The 18,958-nt window shown below is 39.8% G+C and overlaps 1 protein-coding gene across 1 annotated transcript in view; it reads right to left on the bottom strand.

Annotated features, from left to right (window-relative positions):
• The window catches only part of PDCD1LG2 (programmed cell death 1 ligand 2), a 115,576-nt gene that overhangs the window by 64,544 nt on the left and 32,074 nt on the right, over nt 1–18,958 (bottom strand). The window contains exon 4 of the mRNA XM_007118173.4: nt 13,235–13,540. Within this exon, the coding sequence (XP_007118235.2) occupies nt 13,235–13,540 (306 nt within the window). The remainder of the gene's footprint in view (nt 1–13,234; nt 13,541–18,958) is intronic.

Raw genomic sequence — 18,958 nt, 5'->3', positions numbered from 1 at the left:
CTTTACCAAATTCATTGATTAGCTCTAGTAGTTTTCTGGTAGCATCTTTAAGATTCTCTACGTATAGTATCATGTCATCTGCAAAAAGTGACTGTTTTACTTCTTCCTTTCTGATTTGGATTCCTTTTATTTCTTTTTCTTCTCTGATTGCTGTGGTTAAAACTTCCAAAACTACGTTGAATAACAGTGGTGAGAGTGGACAACCTTGTCTTGTTACTGATCTTAGAGGAAATGGTTTCAGTTACTCACCATTGAGAAGGATGTTGGCTGTGGGTTTGTCATATATGGCCTTCATTATGTTGAGGTAGGTTCCCTCTATGCCTACTTTCTGGAGAGTTTTCATCTTAAATGTGGTGTTGAATTTTGTCAAAAGCTTTTTCTGCATCTATTGAGATTATCATATGATTTTTATCCTTCAATTTGTTAATATGGTGTATCACAATGATTGATTTATGTATATTGAAGAATCCTTGCATTCCTGGGTTAAACCCCACTTGATCATGGTGTATGATCCTTTTAATGTGCTGTTGCCTTCTGTTTGCTAATATTTTGTTGAGGATTTTTGCATCTATGTTCACCCGTGATACTGTCTTGCAGTTTTCTTTTTTTGTGACATCTTCGTCTGGTTTTGGTATCAGGGTGATGGTGGCCTCGTAGAATGAGTTTGGGAGTGTTCCTCCCTCTACTATATTTTGGAAGAGTTTGAGAAGGATAGGTGTTAGCTCTTCTCTAAATGTTTGATAGAATTCGCCTGTGAAGCCATCTGGTCCTGGGCTTTTGTTTGTTGGAAGATTTTTAATCACAGTTTCAATTTCAGTGCTTGTGATTGGCCTGTTCATATTTTCTATTTCTTCCTGGTTCAGTCTCGGCAGCTTGTGCATTTCTAAGAATTTGTCCATTTCTTCCAGATTGTCCATTTTATTGGCATACAGTTGCTTGTAGTAATCTCTAATAATCTTTTGTATTTCTGCAGTGTCAGTTGTTACATCTCCTTTTTCATTTCTAATTCTATTGATTTGAGTCTTCTCCCTTTTATTCTTGATGAGTCTGGCTAATGGTTTATCAATTTTATTTATCTTCTCAAAGAACCAGCTTTTAGTTTTATTGATCTTTGCTATTGTTTCCTTCATTTCTTTTTCATTTATTTCTGATCTGATCTTTATGATTTCTTTCCTTCTGCTAAATTTGGGGTTCTTTTGTTCTTCTTTCTCTAATTGCTTTAGGTGCAAAGTTAGGTTGTTTATACGAGATGTTTCCTGTTTCTTAAGGTAGGATTGTATTGCTATAAACTTCCCTCTTAGAACTGCTTTTGCTGCATCCCATAGGTTTTGGGTCGTCGTGTCTCCATTGTCATTTGTTTCTAAGTATTTTTTGATTTCCTCTTTGATTTCTTCAGTGATCACTTCGTTATTAAGTAGTGTATTGTTTAGCCTCCATGTGTTTGTATTTTTTACAGATCTTTTCCTGTAATTGATATCTAGTCTCATAGCGTTGTGGTCAGAAAAGATACTTGATATGATTTCAATTTTCTTAAATTTGCCAAGGCTAGATTTGTGACCCAATATATGATCTATCCTGGAGAATGTTCCATGAGCACTTGAGAAAAATGTGTATTCTGTTGTTTTTGGATGGAATGTCCTATAAATATCAATTAAGTCCATCTTGTGTAATGTATCATTTAAAGCTTGTGTTTCCTTATTTATTTTCATTTTGGATGATCTGTCCATTGGTGAAAGTGGGGTGTTAAAGTCCCCTACTATGATTGTGTTACTGTCGATTTCCCCTTTTATGGCTGTTAGTATTTGCCTTATGTATTGAGGTGCTCCTATGTTGGGTGCATAAATATTTACAATTGTTATATCTTCTTCATGGATCGAACCCTTGATCATTATATAGTGTCCTTCTTTGTGACTCAAGATATGATCTATCCTGGAGAATGTTCCAAAAGCACTTGAGAAGAAAGTGTATTCTGTTGTTTTTGGATGGAATGTCCTATAAATATCTATTAAGTCCATGTTGTTTAATGTATCATTTAAAGCTTGGGTTTCCTTATTTATTTTCATTTTGATTGATCTGTCCATTGGTGAAAGTGAGGTGTCAAAATCCCCTACTATTATTGTGTTACTGTTGATTTCCTCTTTTATGGCTGTTAGCATTTGCCTTATGTATTGAGGTGCTCCTCTGTTGGGTGCATAAATATTTACAATTGTTATATCTTCTTCCTGGATTGATCCCCTGATCATTATATAGTGTCCTTCTTTGTCTCTTGTAATAGTTTTTACTTTAAAGTCTATTTTGTCTGATATGAGAATTGCTACCCCAGCTTTCTTCTGATTTCCATTTGCATGGAATATCTTTTTCTCTTTGTATTTAATTTTTGATAGTTTGAATAATATGTGTCTTGGCATGTTTCTCCTTGGATTTATCCTGTATGGCACTCTCTGAACTTCCTGGACTTGATTGACTATTTCCTTTCCCACGTTACGGTCGTTTTCAACTGCAATCTCTTCACATATTTTCTCAGACCCTTTCTTTTTGTCTTCTTCTTCTGGGACCCCTATAATTTGAATGTTGGTGCGTTTACTGTTGTCCCAGATGTCTCTGAGACTGTCCTCAATTCTTTTCATTCTTTTTTCTTTATTTTGCTCTGCAGTAGTTATTTCCACTCTTCTATCTTCCAGGTCACTTATCCATTCTTCTGCCTCAGTTATTCTGCATTTGATTCCTTCTAGAGAGTTTTAAATTTCATTTATTATGCTGTTCATCATTGTTTGTTTACTCTTTACTTCTTCTAGGTCTTTGTTAAACGTTTGTTTTATTTTCTCCATTCTATTTCCAAGATTTTGGATCATCTTTACTATCATTACTCTGAATTCTTTTTCCGGTAAACTGCCTATTTCCTCTTCATTTGTTTGGTCAGGTGGGTTTTTACCTTGCTCCTTCATCTGCTGCATATTTCTCTGTATTCTCATTTTGCTTAACTCACTGTGTTTGGGGTCTCCTTTAGGCAGGTTGCAGGTTCATAGTTCCCGTTGTTTTTGGAGTCTGACCCCAGTGGGTAAGGTTGGTTCAGTGGGTTGTGTAGGCTTCCTGGTGGAGGGGACTGGTGCCTGTGTTCTGGTGGATGAGGCTGGATCTTGTCTTTCTGGTGGGCAGGACCGCATCTGGTGGTGTGTTTAGAGGTGTCTGTGAACTTATTATGATTTTAGGCAGCCTCTCTGCTAATGGGTGGGGTTGTGTCCCCGTCTTGCTAGTTGTTTGGCTTGGGGTGTCCAGCACTGGAGCTTGCTGGTCGTTGAGTGGAGCTGGGTCTTAGCATTGAGATGGAGATCTCTGGGAAAGCTCTCGCTGATTGATATTACACGGGGCCGGGAGGTCTCTGGTGGTCCAATGTCCTGAACTCAGCTCTCCCACCTCAGAGGTTCTAGCCTAACAGCCGGCAGGAGCACCAAGACCCTGTCAGCCACACAGCCAGGTACATGGGGAGTTTCTGGCCTTTTGGGAAGTCTGAGGTCTTCTGCCAGTGTTCAGCAGGTGTTCTGTAGGAGTTGTTCCACGTGCAGATGTATTTTAGATATATTTTTGGGGGGGAAGGTGATCTTTACATCTTACTTCTCCACTATCTCGAAGGTCCTCTGGGTTTGGTTTGGTTTTTGTTTTTGTTTGTAGCTTCCTTTCTTATCTCTGGACACTTTAACTTAAAGATTTATGTTCATTCCTGCTAAAGGTGGAGGTTGATGGGTTTTGATCAAAGACCTGGAACAGCTCTGGCAACACTTTGAAGATGAATGAGTTAATACATGTAAAGTGCTCAGAAAAGGGCAGGAACACAGTAAGCACTTGATAAATGCTATTATTATTATTTTTTAAAGACCTAGATTCTGCCTATAAATAGTCAAGAACTGAGTATATTTATACTTCTCTCTAACACACACACACACACACACACACACACACACACACACACACAAAACCTCCTGTGCAGTGGATGCTGAATGAATTAATCAGATATGCCTCCCTGCCCTCTAGAAAACTGAGATCTAAAATAGACACAAGTGACATTGAGAGTACCAGGAAGACACAAGGACAAATTGTCCAGTTACCTTAGATGATAGTTAAAAATAAATAAATATTAACCACATACGCAGACACTAGGGAGTGTGAAAAGCAACCAGCTGATTTTTGGTGAAAGGAAGAGGGAGTGAGCACTAGCTCTCATCAGGCAGGAAATATTTCTTTAAGAAAGAATTTCAATACAATCTTTGAAGTAAAGATGTATATATGGCACAGATATAATGAAATTTTTTTTGGTTAAATTTTTGGGAGGAGTATAAATGAGCACAAACTGTGAAAAGCGATTTTATATTAAAATAATGCTAACAGCCATGTGGAAAATATCAAATATGTATGATTTACTAAGTGTTTTCTAGGTGCTGAGTTCATGCACTGTGCTTTTACATTCTGTGGAGGTGGAAGGAAGATTCATTTCCCTCTCCACAATTTTTTCTTTTTGAGAACCTCCCTTGTGTGTCTCTGTGTTATGAGTTGCTAATTTGATTAGTTATAGCCAAAGTCATTCACTGAGTCACGGGTCACTGGAGAGCAAGGTGACTGTGTCTTAAAGTGCTGTTTATAACCTGTGGCCTTCTCTTGAAGTTCTTTCCATGTCATTAAGAGTAGTTGCCCGGGCCTGCTGGCCTGCCTGCCTCAAAAATCTCTCACATCTTCCCCACCCACAGTATTCCAGCTTCTGCTTGTGACTGGGTGGGTGGGGCAGATTTTCTTATCTATGAGTTTGGATGGATAACTTCAGGGACTGATCTGCAAACCTGGACTCAGTTTAAGACAAGGGAGCAAGAAACAAGAATTCCCTATTCTGAGCCATGTTCTCCAGTGCAAATTATCAGAGAATCTCCGAAGTGGGGAGAGGGGAAAGGGAAAGATTATGTGCTCATCCAGTTGTTAATTTTAAAAAATGGAGTTCATTTCCATTTGGCTACTGATTCCTCTGGGTATAGCTCACTTAGTCAAGAACTTAGAGAGGAGCAGGGGTGAGTAGCTCTAACTATTGACTCCATCCTCTTAATATACCTTATCTTGCTTAAACCACCCAAGGACCTTAGGAGGTAGGAAAATTTCATATTCCAGTAATAAGGAAACAGCTGGAATATGGGGTGGTTGGGGAGCTTTGAACTCATGTCCTTCATGGGTACAGCATTCTGAATTCTGCACTGGGATCATCACAAGAGGAAGATTCTCTATGTAATCGCAAAAGTCTAGGGATGAAGCAACATACATGGGAAGAGATATGTTTCCCAGGGGGACTTCGAAGTACCCAGAAGTAGAAGAAGATAAGAAGAATTAGGTTCTGAAGCAGCCTACTGAAGGTCTTGAAGTAGTTAGACTCACTAGTCTCCTTGAAGCCAATTTTGGTCTACCTCTAGCAATCCATCAGTATCTGAAGCATGCATTTTGAGTACTCACTTTATCTAATTTTATGTTATTTTATCTACACTTATTGTCCATTCATTTGGTGTCCTCTTATAATCATTTAATCCTATTATGTTGTAGATTATTTCTGTAAGCTCTGGGGCTTTGGAGGGTCATAGAGTAGAATAAATGGATTCATAGGAGTAGTGTGTTACAGGTGAAGGCTTGGCCTGCTCCAGCAAGGTAGCTCAGGACAAGATGCTGGTCTTGGTTGCTGAGTTGGCAGGTGATTTCAGAGGTAGGAGGGCCATGAATCAGGAGCTAGGCTGAGGCTTTGACTTGGGATATATAAATAAGGGAAGAGATGGGAGAGATGTTCAACTAAAAGAATCGGCGAGAAACGATGCGACTGACAGGGACTGATTTCCAAAATATACAAACAGCTCATAGAGCTCAATATCAAAGAAACAAACAACCCAATCAAAAAGTGGGCAGAAGACCTAAATAGACATTTTTCCAAAGGAGACATACAGATGGCCAACAGGCACATGAAAATACACTCAACATCGCTAATTATTAGAGAAATGCAAATCAAAACTATAATGAGATAATCACCTCACACCAGTCAGAATGGCCATCATCAAAAAGTCTGTAAATAATAAATGCTGAAGAGGGTGTGGAGAAAAGGGAACCCTCCTACACTGCTGGCAGGAATGTAAATTGCTACAGCCACAACAGTATGGGGGTTCCTTAAAAAACTAAAAACAGAGTTACCATATGATCCTGCAATCCCACTCCTGGGCATATATCCAGAAAAGATGAACTCTAATTCGAAAAGATACATGCACCCCAATGTTCACAGCAGCACTATTTACAATACCCAAGACATGGAAGCAACGTAAATGTCCATTGACAGATGAATTGGTAAAGAAGATTCCATTGTATGGTACATACCTACAATGGAATATAATTCAGCCATAAAAAAGAATAAAATAATACCATTTGCAGCAACATGGATGGACCTAGAGATTATCATACTAAGTGAAGTAAGTCAGACAGAGAAAGACAAATATCATATATCACTTATATGTGGAATCCAAAAAAGTGATACAAATGAACTTATTTACAAAACAGAAATAGACTCATAGACATAGAAAACAAACTTATGGTTACCAAAGGGGAATGGGAGAGAGGGATAACTTAGGAGTCTGGGATTAACACATACACACTACCGTACATAAAACAGATGAACAACAAAGATATACTGTATAGCACAGGGAACTATATTCAATATCTTGTAATAACCTATAATGGAAAAGAAACTGAAAAAGAACACATATATATATCTGAAACACTTTGTCGTACACACTAACACAACATTGTAAATCAACCATACTTCAGTTTGAAAAATAAAATTTTTTTAAAAGAATGAGCAAGGCTTGGGGGAGGGACAGGAGCACACACCCTACATTTATGTAATATTAAAGATGTCTCCAGAGCCTCTTTCTTATTAGGGTAATGGTTGAAAAGACATCATTGTCAGCAATACACAATGGGGAAGCTGGACTGAGGGTGACATTCTTAGGAAAAGATGAGTAAATTTTAGAATTTCACAGGTGGAAGTGATCTTAAAATTTGATTAGTCCAACTTCCTGCTCATTGAGAAGTAGCTTCTCCAGCAGCTTTTCTAGATAACTATCTTGATGAATGTTTCACATGCACTTGGAAACAATGTGTATTCTGCAGTTGTTGGGTATACATTTTATATATGTCAATTAGATCAAGATGGCTAATTGTGTTGTTCTACTCTTCTATTTTCTTTTTGTGTGTTCTACCAGTTATAACAGAGATGAGTTTAAATCTCCAAATATGATTATGGATTTGTTTATTTCTCCTTTTAGGTCTGTCAATTTTTGTTTTATATATTTTGAAGCTATGTGGTTAGATGTATACACGTTTAGGATTGTTACATTTTCCTGTTGAATTGATTTTTTCTATCATTATGAAATGCCCCTTTTTATCTTTAATAATACTTTTCTTCTTGATATTAGTAACCTGCTAGATAACTAACTTTTGGTTAAACACATCTGTGAATGGAAACTCTTACTTCCAGAAGCAGTCATTGCCACAATTAGACAATAAGAAAGTTAAACTTTCATTGGGAGGATCATCCTTACGCCAAGTCAAATTTTGCCTCATGGTAGCTTCAACCCATTGGTACTTGCCTGGTTTAGCAAAACAACATATGGTAAGCATAGTAGTTAAGAACATGGGCTTCAGAGTCAGAAAGGTTTGACTAGGCTTAAGCCAAGCGGTGGTTACGTGACCTGTCAAGCCTCAGTTTTCTCATTTGTAAAATAGGTACGATAATACTTATCCTTAACAGGAGTGTGAGGATGATTAAATGAGTTAGGTACCTAGAACTTATTAAATAATCAGTTAGTACTGGCAATTATTATTATCTCTTTCATGTGACAAAACCCTTCAGATATTTGAAGATCACTGGCAAGACCGGGTATAGTCTTTCCACCTCTTAGGTAAAACATGCTTACTTCCTTCCTTCAACCATATCTCACAGGACATAATTTTCAGCCCCAGTTCCAGATAGCAGTCTTTGGATACACTTTGTTTTTGCCAGTGTAACATGACCTATATTCCAGATATTATCTAAGCAGCACAAAGCATAGTGTGACTAATTATTTCCAATGTGCTGAGTACACTTCAGGCCCAACACAGGGTTTTAAAGCAGCCTAAGGTTGTAAGATCGATTTCATTGAGAGATCTACTGCCCAGCTAGGTTGGCTGTAACAGACCCCTTGTCACTTGGAGATGGTCTCCAGGTTGACCCAAGACCTTTGTTGCCCCTTAGTCAACAACTACTACTTGTTCAGTCGGTTATAGATCCAGTCAACTACACTATTATTCATCCCATGTTTTACCACTTTATGCACAAGGTGTGTGCTGTGTGGGTCCTGGGCCTGTTTGCCCTTAGATCAATCCCTCAGTTTCTGCTCTATACGGCGGAAAGGCTGACTCCTGCAGGCTGTGTATCCCAGGCTCGTGACAGGCAAGAGCAGGCATAGCGGGAAGACAGGAGAGTGAGCAGGAGGAAGGAGAATGAGTGTTTCTCCCCCACATTCTATGCTATAAGGCCTCTCCAGCAGCAGCCACAGCTCTTCCCTGGCTCCAGATACCACTGGACAGGCCCACTTGGGTTCCACCCCTGGGCCCATTAACCCTGCCTTCCCCCTGGCCCTCCAGCCCAGCAGTGTGGTAGCAGCTTCCTGCTTTTGCTAATTGGTGATTTGCCTCCCTAGTCACCATTTGGCTTCTCAGTCTGTTCCATCAAAAGAATTACTATTTTCTGATTTCAATTTCCATTGGTTTAAATGGTTTCTGTTATCCCAGTTGTCTCTATAATTCAAATGTTACTGGCAACGCTAGCATTTCTGAAATAAAGATAAGCTTTACTATCTTTACTATATGATTTAGTACTACATTATCTTTACTACTGCACATAGTATCATCTGCTTTATCATCATAATGACGATAACTAAGGTGAAAAAATGTAGTTTTACATGCATTAATCTTAGAGAATCCTGGCAGGTTTCTACTAGTCACTGAAAGAAATCTTTTAGAATGGCTCTCAATTGGTCTGTTAAATGGCCTGGGGAGGAACATCAGGTTAAACAGTTTGTAATTCCCAGGAGCTTTCTCCCCTTCAAAATTCAGAATATTGTTTTTTTTTTTTTTTTTTTTGCCATACGCGGGCCTCTCACCGCTGCGGCCTCCCCCACCCCCGCTGCGGAGCACAGGCTCCAGGACACGCAGGCCCAGCGCGGCCACGGCTCACGGGCCCAGCCGCTCCGCGGCATGTGGTATCTTCGCGGACCGGGGCACGAACTCGTGTCCCCTGCATTGGCAGGCGTACTCTCAACCACTGCGCCACCAGGGAAGCCCAGGATATTGTTTTCTTAACTCAGGGTTTCCTATTCCCTTCAGTTTCCCCAAGGGAGAAAAGACACTGAGAGCAGATTTAGCCCCATTAGTAAGTTTTTTCAGCAAATGCTTTCTCTGGGCCTAGAGGCTAAATGTACAGACATCATTTCACTACCGAGTTGCTTCTCTCGGGCTGTTCTCCTCCCTGTGCCCTCTGCCATCTGACTTCTCCTTTTAGGGTGAAGGCCACTTCTCTTGTGAGAGAAAACGGAAACTATGCTGCCACCTTCCTCCACTTGTTGAAGTTGTACTCTATCTTGGGCCTTTTTGTTGATTTAAAGTACGTCTGTAAGCCTCAGCCTGCTCAGGCCTTCAGGCTGGTTTGGCCCTTCTGTTCTTAGTACCTGCTCTGTGTCTATCTGGGATCCTTGCTCAGGCCAGTTCTCAACCTGTGGGCTCAATCCCTGGCTTCTCAGGGCCTCTGTACCCTTTTCTTCAGTCATGCTCCCTGGCCTTCTTCCGATAGATTTCTAATTGCCTTGGGGTTGCAACCTGGCCTTTCCAAAACTGCAGCCTTCTGTTACTGTCTCTTCTAGACTCTCTAGCCATGCTACCTAGCAATTTTTTCCCTGTCCTTATGAAATCAATTCTCTTTTCACTATATTTAATATGAACTGTTGCCCAGACATCAAAGAAAATGCTATAAACCTATTTTCAAGGTGTATGCCAAAACTTAGGCATTTTAAGGACAAAGCACATCCTTCCTCTAGTCTTGTTCTATGTAAGTGCACCCTAACTGGGGTCCCAGATCTCCCCTGCTTCCTTCAGACACCCCTCATCTGGGTAGAATATCCTTATGTGCTGGTCTTCAATCTTTTTTTTTTTTTTGCTTGCATTTCTCCTAAAACAATCGTGATGCAGTGTGCTCCTTCTCACATATTTATTAAGTTCATTCTTAGAATATATCATAAGTTTCTATATTGGAAAAATATATGATGTTTAGCCCTTTATAAACATATTTTTAGTAAGGCAATTATTTAACTCTTTACAAATGCATCCAATGTCACCTAGAAATCAAAGAAGGTGTCTTTCATACACACCACCATCCACTGAAAAATACATACAAAAATTCTTCTCTAATGGTCAGAACTTTACATTGTTTCTTTTTATTCCTCCAATATCAGTTCCCATTCCACTTCTGCAGAATTTTATCCTAATGCAACATGTTTGAACACTCTTTTGGTGATTATCCTTTTGTTTCTTTGCAACAAAAAAACATGTATAGCTATTGAAATTAAATTTTTTTTCTTGTGACCATGAGGCTTTAAGTGTTCAAAGTTTTCTTCTGCATTGAAATCTAATTTCCATTATCAGTACATGTAAAATCAAAACATAAAATATTATGAATATTGATAATTATTAAACATAAAAAAAGTTTACTGGAAATATATCTTTTAATGGGATGGATGGGGCTCTCTTTTTCAATCTGTTCATGAATCTGAGGATGCATATGACTTATGGTTGGAATGAGACAAGGTTCAGCATCAATTCTATTTCTATTTTTCATTTTTTGTAGCTATAAGGGCTAAGGAATCTTGCTCATATGAATAAGTAGGTGGGAATGGAAGAAGTTCGGTTATAGTAATATCATTTCATTCTTTGAAAACCTTATGATTTATATGACAAAAAATTACTTTTTAAAAAATTATCAGCTGTTAACTCTATTAGGGCCTCCTTCGATTTTGTTGAAAACAGAGAATTTGATACCTCCTGGTTTGCGGAAGGATTTGTTAGTCATTACAATTTGGTATGGTATCAATATTTCCAATCATTCTTTTGTTTATCACTATGGAGGATTTTATACCTCAGGGCAATGAACTGTATTCATGATGGGTGAAAGGGAGGCTTTTTATGAAGTGGGTAAAGCAAAAATAAAAGAGGAAGTGTTTTAGGAGAACCCCAAGAACCTTGCCTGGAAGGCATATTCTCAGGCACACTCAATTTGGGGAACGAGTACTTGGGGAAGATGAAGATCTAGAAACTAACTTCCTAAAACTGCCTATGCTATACATCCCATAGAAAGTCTTTGTGATCCCATATACTCTAGCTGGAAGATCATTAAGGGTTTAAGGGTTTAAGGAATTAATTAACTAATTAATTAATTAAGGTTTGAGGAATAAATCTTTTCCTCACCTGATTCATCCCTGGTCTAGGTGAGGAAGCAGGCAGAGTGCCCTCCCATGGATGAGGGACATCCCTCAGCCCAAGCGAGAAAGAGTGGGACTGGTACCAAATCGCCCAAAGACCCTAGGTGCATTATAACACTCAAATAGAGGTCAACAAACATGGGGCAGTGATTTAGGGGTGCAGACACCCAAGTACACTAGGGGATTGTGAGGATGTAGAGCCCTCTCTCCTCCAGTTGATTGAACTCAGACTAACTTCAACGCTCTGGAGTTCCTCCCAGTTGATGCCTGTTTGTAGGAAATGCAATAAAGACAGAAGGCAGTTACATCCAGCTAAGGGCTTTCCTGATGACTCACTATTAGTTGAGATGTAAGACGGCACCATCCCTGCAGTAATTGAGGGTCTTTGATCCAAACCTCTGGGCACTCACCATACGCCATGCACCATGCTCAGTTCTTTATGTTCATTATCTCTTTTAATTTTTACAATAATCCTATGTGGTAGATGCTACTATTGCTATTCTTTTACAAATAAGAAAAAAGCGAGATTAAGAGAGGTGAAATAACCTGCCCAAGGTCAGGTGAAAACAACATTCAACCTCGTGTCTAATTATTCTAGTTTCTCCTTCTTTATACCATATCATAAAGTCACCCCACTGCTGTCAAGGTCAATGGTCTTTAGGGATCAAAATCCACAGACCCTCCAGAAGACAGAACATATCCTCTGAGTATAATGTGTGGAATAGGGAGGGGACAGAGAAAAACTGGCATAGTTTAACTCAGACCAGTCAGCGAAGGCTGAGAAACGTAAGCCAATGAACAGAGCCAAATCTATTCTTCTACAGTTGTTATATGTCTTTCCTCAAATGACCCTTCCCAGAACAAACAAAAACTTGAAGATTCTCTTCAGATTTAGGTTCTTGGCTCGTGTTGTGGTGGAGAGAGCCCTCAACCCAGAGGAATGGGGACAGCTATTGATTCACTGGCTCCCTCAGGCTACCCATTTCAATTCTCTGGACTTCAGCTGTTTCATGTGCAATAGATTAGGCTGGGACTAGAGTAGCATTTTCCAAACTTTTTAGACTATGACCCAGAATGAGAAAAAAAATATCACACCACGAGCCAAGAGGCACACGCACGCACACGCGTGTGCACACACACACACCCCTCTGAAATAATTTGTGTTTCACAAAACAACACTAAGCCCTACTATGTGATGCCCTGATATATTCTATTCTATTCATTCGGTTCATTCATTTTATTGGTAAAAAACACCCACCTGGTTGCTACTCAGTAAACTGATATTTTAATCTGTTAATGAGTGGCAAAGCATGGTTTAAAAAACTCTGGACTCTGAAAGAGTAGTTTAATACCAAGTCAGTATTGTTCCTGTGAATTAGGCAAAACTTATCTTTGGTACCTCCCACCTTTCAGGGACTCATTTTCCTGGCTTTCTCTAGACCAGTTTTATTCCCTCTATCCCTATTTACCCTCACCTCCACTGCTTTATACTCAGATATCAAAAAATATTTCTGAGCAGGTGCTTTTGTTTTCTCTGAGGTATCTCTGTCTCTTTATAGCCATCCTCCCAGTTTTGGCTTGAGCTTGTTACTTGCAGCTAATGCAGGTCCTGTGTTGGAGAGATGCCTCCATGTATTCCAGTCCCTGAAACTACTCACCTTTGACTTTCAGAGTCAGGTACTTGTAGTCCCAGGCGATCCCATAGATGATCAGGCAGCGGTACTGCCCTGCATCCCCCACTTGGACTTGGGGGATATGGAACAAGGCCTTCCCCAGGGGCAGCTGCTCCTCCAGCAAAGTGGCTCTTTCACTGAGCAAGGTTGTATCATTTTCCACCTTTTGCAAACTGGCTTTTAACTCTCTGAGTTCCACATGACCTCCGGTGTCAAAATCACACTCCAAGGTCACATTGCCACCGTAGTCTACCGTGTACATTTCCTTCGGGACCGTCACTGTGAATAAAGCTGAACAGAAAATAAGACATTCTCAGATTGTCTGCCTTCACATTTCAGTTCTGTACAGAGTGGGACCTGAGGAGACTCATCCCACCCCCGTTTCCCAAGAGATACCTGTCATTATCAGGGCATTTGTGAAGGTTCCTTTCTCTCCTTTGCCCCATCCATTCTGGGAAAGAGTAGAATTCTTGATCTGCTCTGAGGTATTTCTCGCCTCTCAACACTCCTCACCTGTGCAGCTGACTGCCTTCCTACCCGCTATTATCCAGGCTCATTTTCTTCATATGGGTCAAATTACAACATTCCCTTCCAAATTCCACCTCCTCTCACCAGTGATAGTAATAATAACTATCACCCATTGAGTTCTTACTAGGTGTTAGGCCTCTGCTAACACATGATCTCTTTTAGTCTCCCCAGGAAGCCAGTGATGTGGAGCTATCTTCTTTTTAGAAAATGAAACTGAGACACAGAAAGGTTAAGCAACTTGCCTAAGATTGCACAGCCAGGATCAGACCCAGGTATTGTTAAGTTCGAGCGCTCTTAACCACCACATCATACAAGTCTACTGTAGAAGCGTCTTTTCTATCAATAACAGGAAAGAAAGAATGGAACTAATACTTAGTGTATACCTACTATGTGCCAGCCACTGTTCCAGGCTCTTTATAACTATATCATTGGGACTTCCCTGGTGGTCCAGTGGTTAAGACTCCACGCTCCCAAGGCAGAGGGCCTGGGTTTGACCCTGCATGCCTCAACTAAGAGCCCGCATGCTGCAACTAAAAAGATCCTGCACGCAGCAACGAAGATCCCGAGTGCTGCAACTAAGATCCGGAGCAGCAAAATAAATAAATAAATAAATAAAGGTTTTTAAAAAAACCTATGTCATTTAATACTGAAAATACAAGCATGAAACATGTATTATCATTACTGTTTTATAGTTGAGGAAACTGGGTCAAAGAGGTTTGCTCCAGGATGTACAGTTAGTAAAGTTAAAATTCAGAGCTAGTCAGATGGTTGACTTCAAAATCTGTAGTCTCTGAAACAGTATTTCCCAAAACGTGAGGCACATACTTCTAGAAGTATGCAAAATGATTTTAGATATGGCAGAATCAAGGCCCAAAGGGAGTTGGATTATTTGGAGAGGAATTTATTCCCTCTTCAATTCTATTTCAATCCTTCAAATTACATATAATTTGCAACTAGACTCTCACGTCTCCAACAATGGTTATTTTTCTTTCTTTTTCTTTTATTTATTTATTGTTTATTTTTGGCTGCTTTGGGTCTTCTTTGCTGTGTGCAGGCTTTCTCTAGTTGTGGCGAGCGGGTGCTACTCTTCGTTGCGGTGCATGGGCTGCTCACTGCGGTGGCTTCTCTTGTTGCAGAGCACGGGCTCTAGGTGCGTGGGCTTCAGTAGTTGTGGCTCGTGGGCTCTAGAGCGCAGGCTCAGTAGTTGTGGCACATGGGCTTAGTTGCTCCACGGCATGTGGGATCTTCCCAGACCAGGGCTCAAACCCGTGTCCCCTGCCTTGTCAGGTGGATTCTTAACCACTGCACCACCAGGGAAGCCCTATTTTTCCTTTTAATAAAACAAGAAGCTCTCAGGCAGATATTATTATCTGGGTAGAATTTAATAGCACCACTTACTTTCATTGCATTTATTTTTGCTCATATCCTCTATTTACCTGTACCAGTGATACTGGTTTTCCATTTACCACAAGGGTAGATTGTTTTGTTCAAAAAATAAAAGCTCAGTTGATTTAGATAATTCTATAAAAACAATAGCACAAAGAATAGTCAAACATGGCAAAACTAATGAAAGTAGTGTATGCATGAATAAATTGTGATAAATTGTACAAAATTATACTGCTTCCTTTATTAATGAGTGGATAGTCATTAAGACTGAGTGTAAGATCTTGAAGTAGCTTCTGAGTTGTGACAGAAGATTAGATCAAATTATGTTCAGTAGAGATTACTTCATTAATCCATTCATTTAATCAGTCAAAACATTCACTTATATTTGGGGATGGCTTCTAAGAATATGCTATTTGAGTGGTTGTTTCCACATAAAACGTGGTATGGAAAGAGCTTGGGATTTAGTGACAGATGAACCTGGGTTCAAATTTGACTGTATCAGGATTATGAGCCCTTTGATCTTGATCATGCCATTTAAACTCTATGAGTCTCAGCCTCTTTATCTGTAAAGGTCGAAGATAACATCTACCTGTCAGCATTGTGGGGAAAACTAGACAAAATGGCACATGTGAAGTGCCTTATTTTGGCAGGTAGTAGGTAGTCAGCAAACTTTCTTTTGTACAATGTTTTAATTCTTGAGAAAGTGGTATTCGGACCACCCTGGATAACAGATTTCACAGTATAAATAGTTTGGGGGTTTTCTGTTGCTTGAATGATTCACATCACAATTCTCTTCTGACTGGAGTTTTTCCTCCTACCATCCTGCAAATCTTTGAAGGCAGTGACCAGGTTGAATTTGCTTTGGCATCTCCAGTGCCTAACACATACTAAATTCCAGTTAAGGGTTTAACATAAAATGACAAAAAGGGGGAGAGGGAGAAACAAAAGGATGAGCCTCCCCATATTCACTTTTGCTTTCCTCTCATCAAACAGCAACTTGCCCCAAATTGCACAAACTGGCATTCTTAATCACCACCCAGCACATGTGAGAGTGTAGCGCACACACTTGAGTTTTTATCAAAAAAGAATGACGAGCTTATATCTTGCCTCCAACCCCTGTTTTAACCACAACTAGAACATTAGCGTGCCTTTCTGACAGAGATCTATGATACAAAAAGGAGTTCACAGCTGCCTGGTATTCTTTTGCGCAGGATGGGGGTGGGGGCAGGCTACAATGTGAGTGCTTCTGTGTAAAACAATGCCAATTCAGCATTTGCTTGGCCAGGTTGAGAAGACTCTGGGACGATACATGTGAGAAAAGATGCAGTGCTTCCGAATTTCCCGCATGATTCCATTTTGTGGAATTCCCTGAACACTTATAATAACTCTCACCGGAATCTCCGTAATAGGATACTCTTTAAAGTAGATTCCTTTATGATTAGAATCATCTCCAAATACTTGAGTTATTAAGTCCCCTTATAATTAAAACAGATGCCTGATACCAAATCCACTCTGCCCTGGAGAATAATATTTATTTATTCATTCATCAAATATGTATTAACCATATTCTACGCACCAGGTTCAGGAATTTACACTACTTTTACTCATAGTACTTCCTTCTCTTATTTTATTACACATGATATAACAAGAAACAGGGAAGAGAAATGGGGCTTGCAGGGAAGGTTAATTGCTGAGCCTGAGATTTAACAAGAATCGGAGGACTTTGGGGGTAGTCTCTATTGAATTTATTTAGCAGATTTATTTACCACACTTATACTTTCTTCTCATGCGAGAGGAACGCCTCTAACTTCCTCTGGAACTCCCCATAGCATACAGCAGAACTCCCCTCTTCACTGTCTGGGCCTTTGAAAAAAAATCCATTTTCTGCTTGCTTTTCCCCTCTGCCTTGTGCAGCGTGTGTCTGTGTATATACAGAGGTTGGAAGCATAAAGTATGCTACCTCTTAGGCAGGTGACATTTTCCATCTAATGTTCACAAGAGGAAAGAGCAATTGGCAAAGATGAATCACATAGATGAGTCGCTCAGAATAACTAGAAGATTAATTGTTAGTTGGTCTATTTTGCCCCAACTAAAGCTTCTAAGACATGAAAAGCTTTGAGCTTGATTACTCGATACAAAATGACAAGTTTAGGAAATGCAATACTAAACTATTCTCACTCATTGTAAATTACAGAGGAAATCAAAACACTCTTGCAAGCAATTCTGTGAAGAGGTTTTTCTCAAGCTTGGCTGCACATTAGAATCACTAACGAGAGGGCCTCAACCTTGCATCATAAGAATCACCTGGGAAGCTTTTAAAACACACTAATGCTCAAACCCCACTTTGGATCCTCTAAAATTAAATTCTAATTATTTTGTGAGGCCAGCATCAATTAAAAAAAAAATTTCCCTAGGAGCTTCTAATGTGCAGGCAGCATTGAGAAACCATTGGTTGGACAAATAAAACACCTGCACTTGCAAACATTTTTTACCATCCTGCCATCCAAAGTGTTGTCCTCAGTTTTCCCTGGGAGCTAGTTAGGAATGCAGAATCTCAGCCCATGCCCTGGACCTAGAGAAGCAGAATCTGCATTTTAACAAGGTTGGGGTGATTCACATGCACATTGACATTTGAGAAAGAGTTATAACACTGGTTTGCATTTGGACTGTGACTGGGAAGTAGAGTAAAAGATAACGTTTTTTAAACTCAGTGAACCAGACACTGGGTTAAACTGTACATCACCATTTCATGTTCCCAAAACTCTGCAAGGTAGGAGTCACTACCCCCATTTTACAGATGGGGAAACTGAGGCTTAAAGAAATGACAGAACTTGCCCAAAGTAAAAAAGTGGGAGCTCACGGAGTTGGAATTCAAATTCATATCTTTGTGTGTTGAAAGCTTGTACTTCTAACAGGACTATATATCTACTGGCATGTGTATACTACATGCATTAATGAAATAGATATACTTTTCAGCTTTATAATAAGGAAAAGACATTTGTTTTCTATTTCATATGTCACATGGTTATTAAATTAAACTTCAACCTAGCATTGAACTCCTGATGTCATCAGACAAAGGAGAAAACTGGAAAGTTTCCACAACTGCAAATTAAGCCAACAAAACATTCATTTGGTCATCTTGGCTAAATTAAAGGGCAAAGGACTTGGCCAGAGCATGAAAAATTAATACATGCACGTTCTTTAGACAGATTAAAATAGGTGGCTTGAGTAATGCTGGAGCCTTTCTGAAAGTTCTTCGGGGAAGTTTGCCTTTTATTTGCAGTCAGGGCACCAATGGAGTCAGACCTGTCACATCTCCAGGAAACACAAAACAATTTATTTGCATTACCTCCCAAGATAGCTTCCTCTTTAAGCTAATTTTATACCTTTTTTTCCCATTAACAACAGAAGCTTAAGTGTTTACAGACTTCTTAAGGTATTTTGAAAGGCGAGAATGGGTGTAGGCAGGGAGGGGAGGGGGGACTGCTTTACACAGCCAGCCTTCAGAAAGCTCTAGTTCCTGGTTTAGAATAGATGCTGCTCTGGTCACTGGACACATGCACTCCTCTTAGCAGGAATGCTGCATGAGACATCTTGTCTATTAGAAATCCCTTCCCCAACCTATTCTTCTGCTTTCTATACCTCAGGGGTCAGCAGATATAGTTTTGGAGGTCAGCTATAGGCTAAGTGGAATGACCCAGGGTGTGGTCCCTGCCCTAGAGTGACCTCAAGCATCACCCTGGTCATGTGCTTCCTGGGTTTTATTCTTCTCTGGTGGATGAAGAAAGAAGGAAA

The sequence above is a fragment of the Physeter macrocephalus genome, chromosome 9 (genome assembly GCF_002837175.3).
Source record: "Physeter macrocephalus isolate SW-GA chromosome 9, ASM283717v5, whole genome shotgun sequence".
NCBI classification, from domain to species: domain Eukaryota; kingdom Metazoa; phylum Chordata; class Mammalia; order Artiodactyla; family Physeteridae; genus Physeter; species Physeter macrocephalus.
Note: the sequence above shows the minus strand (reverse complement) of the source record. Positions and strands in the feature narration are given on the sequence as shown.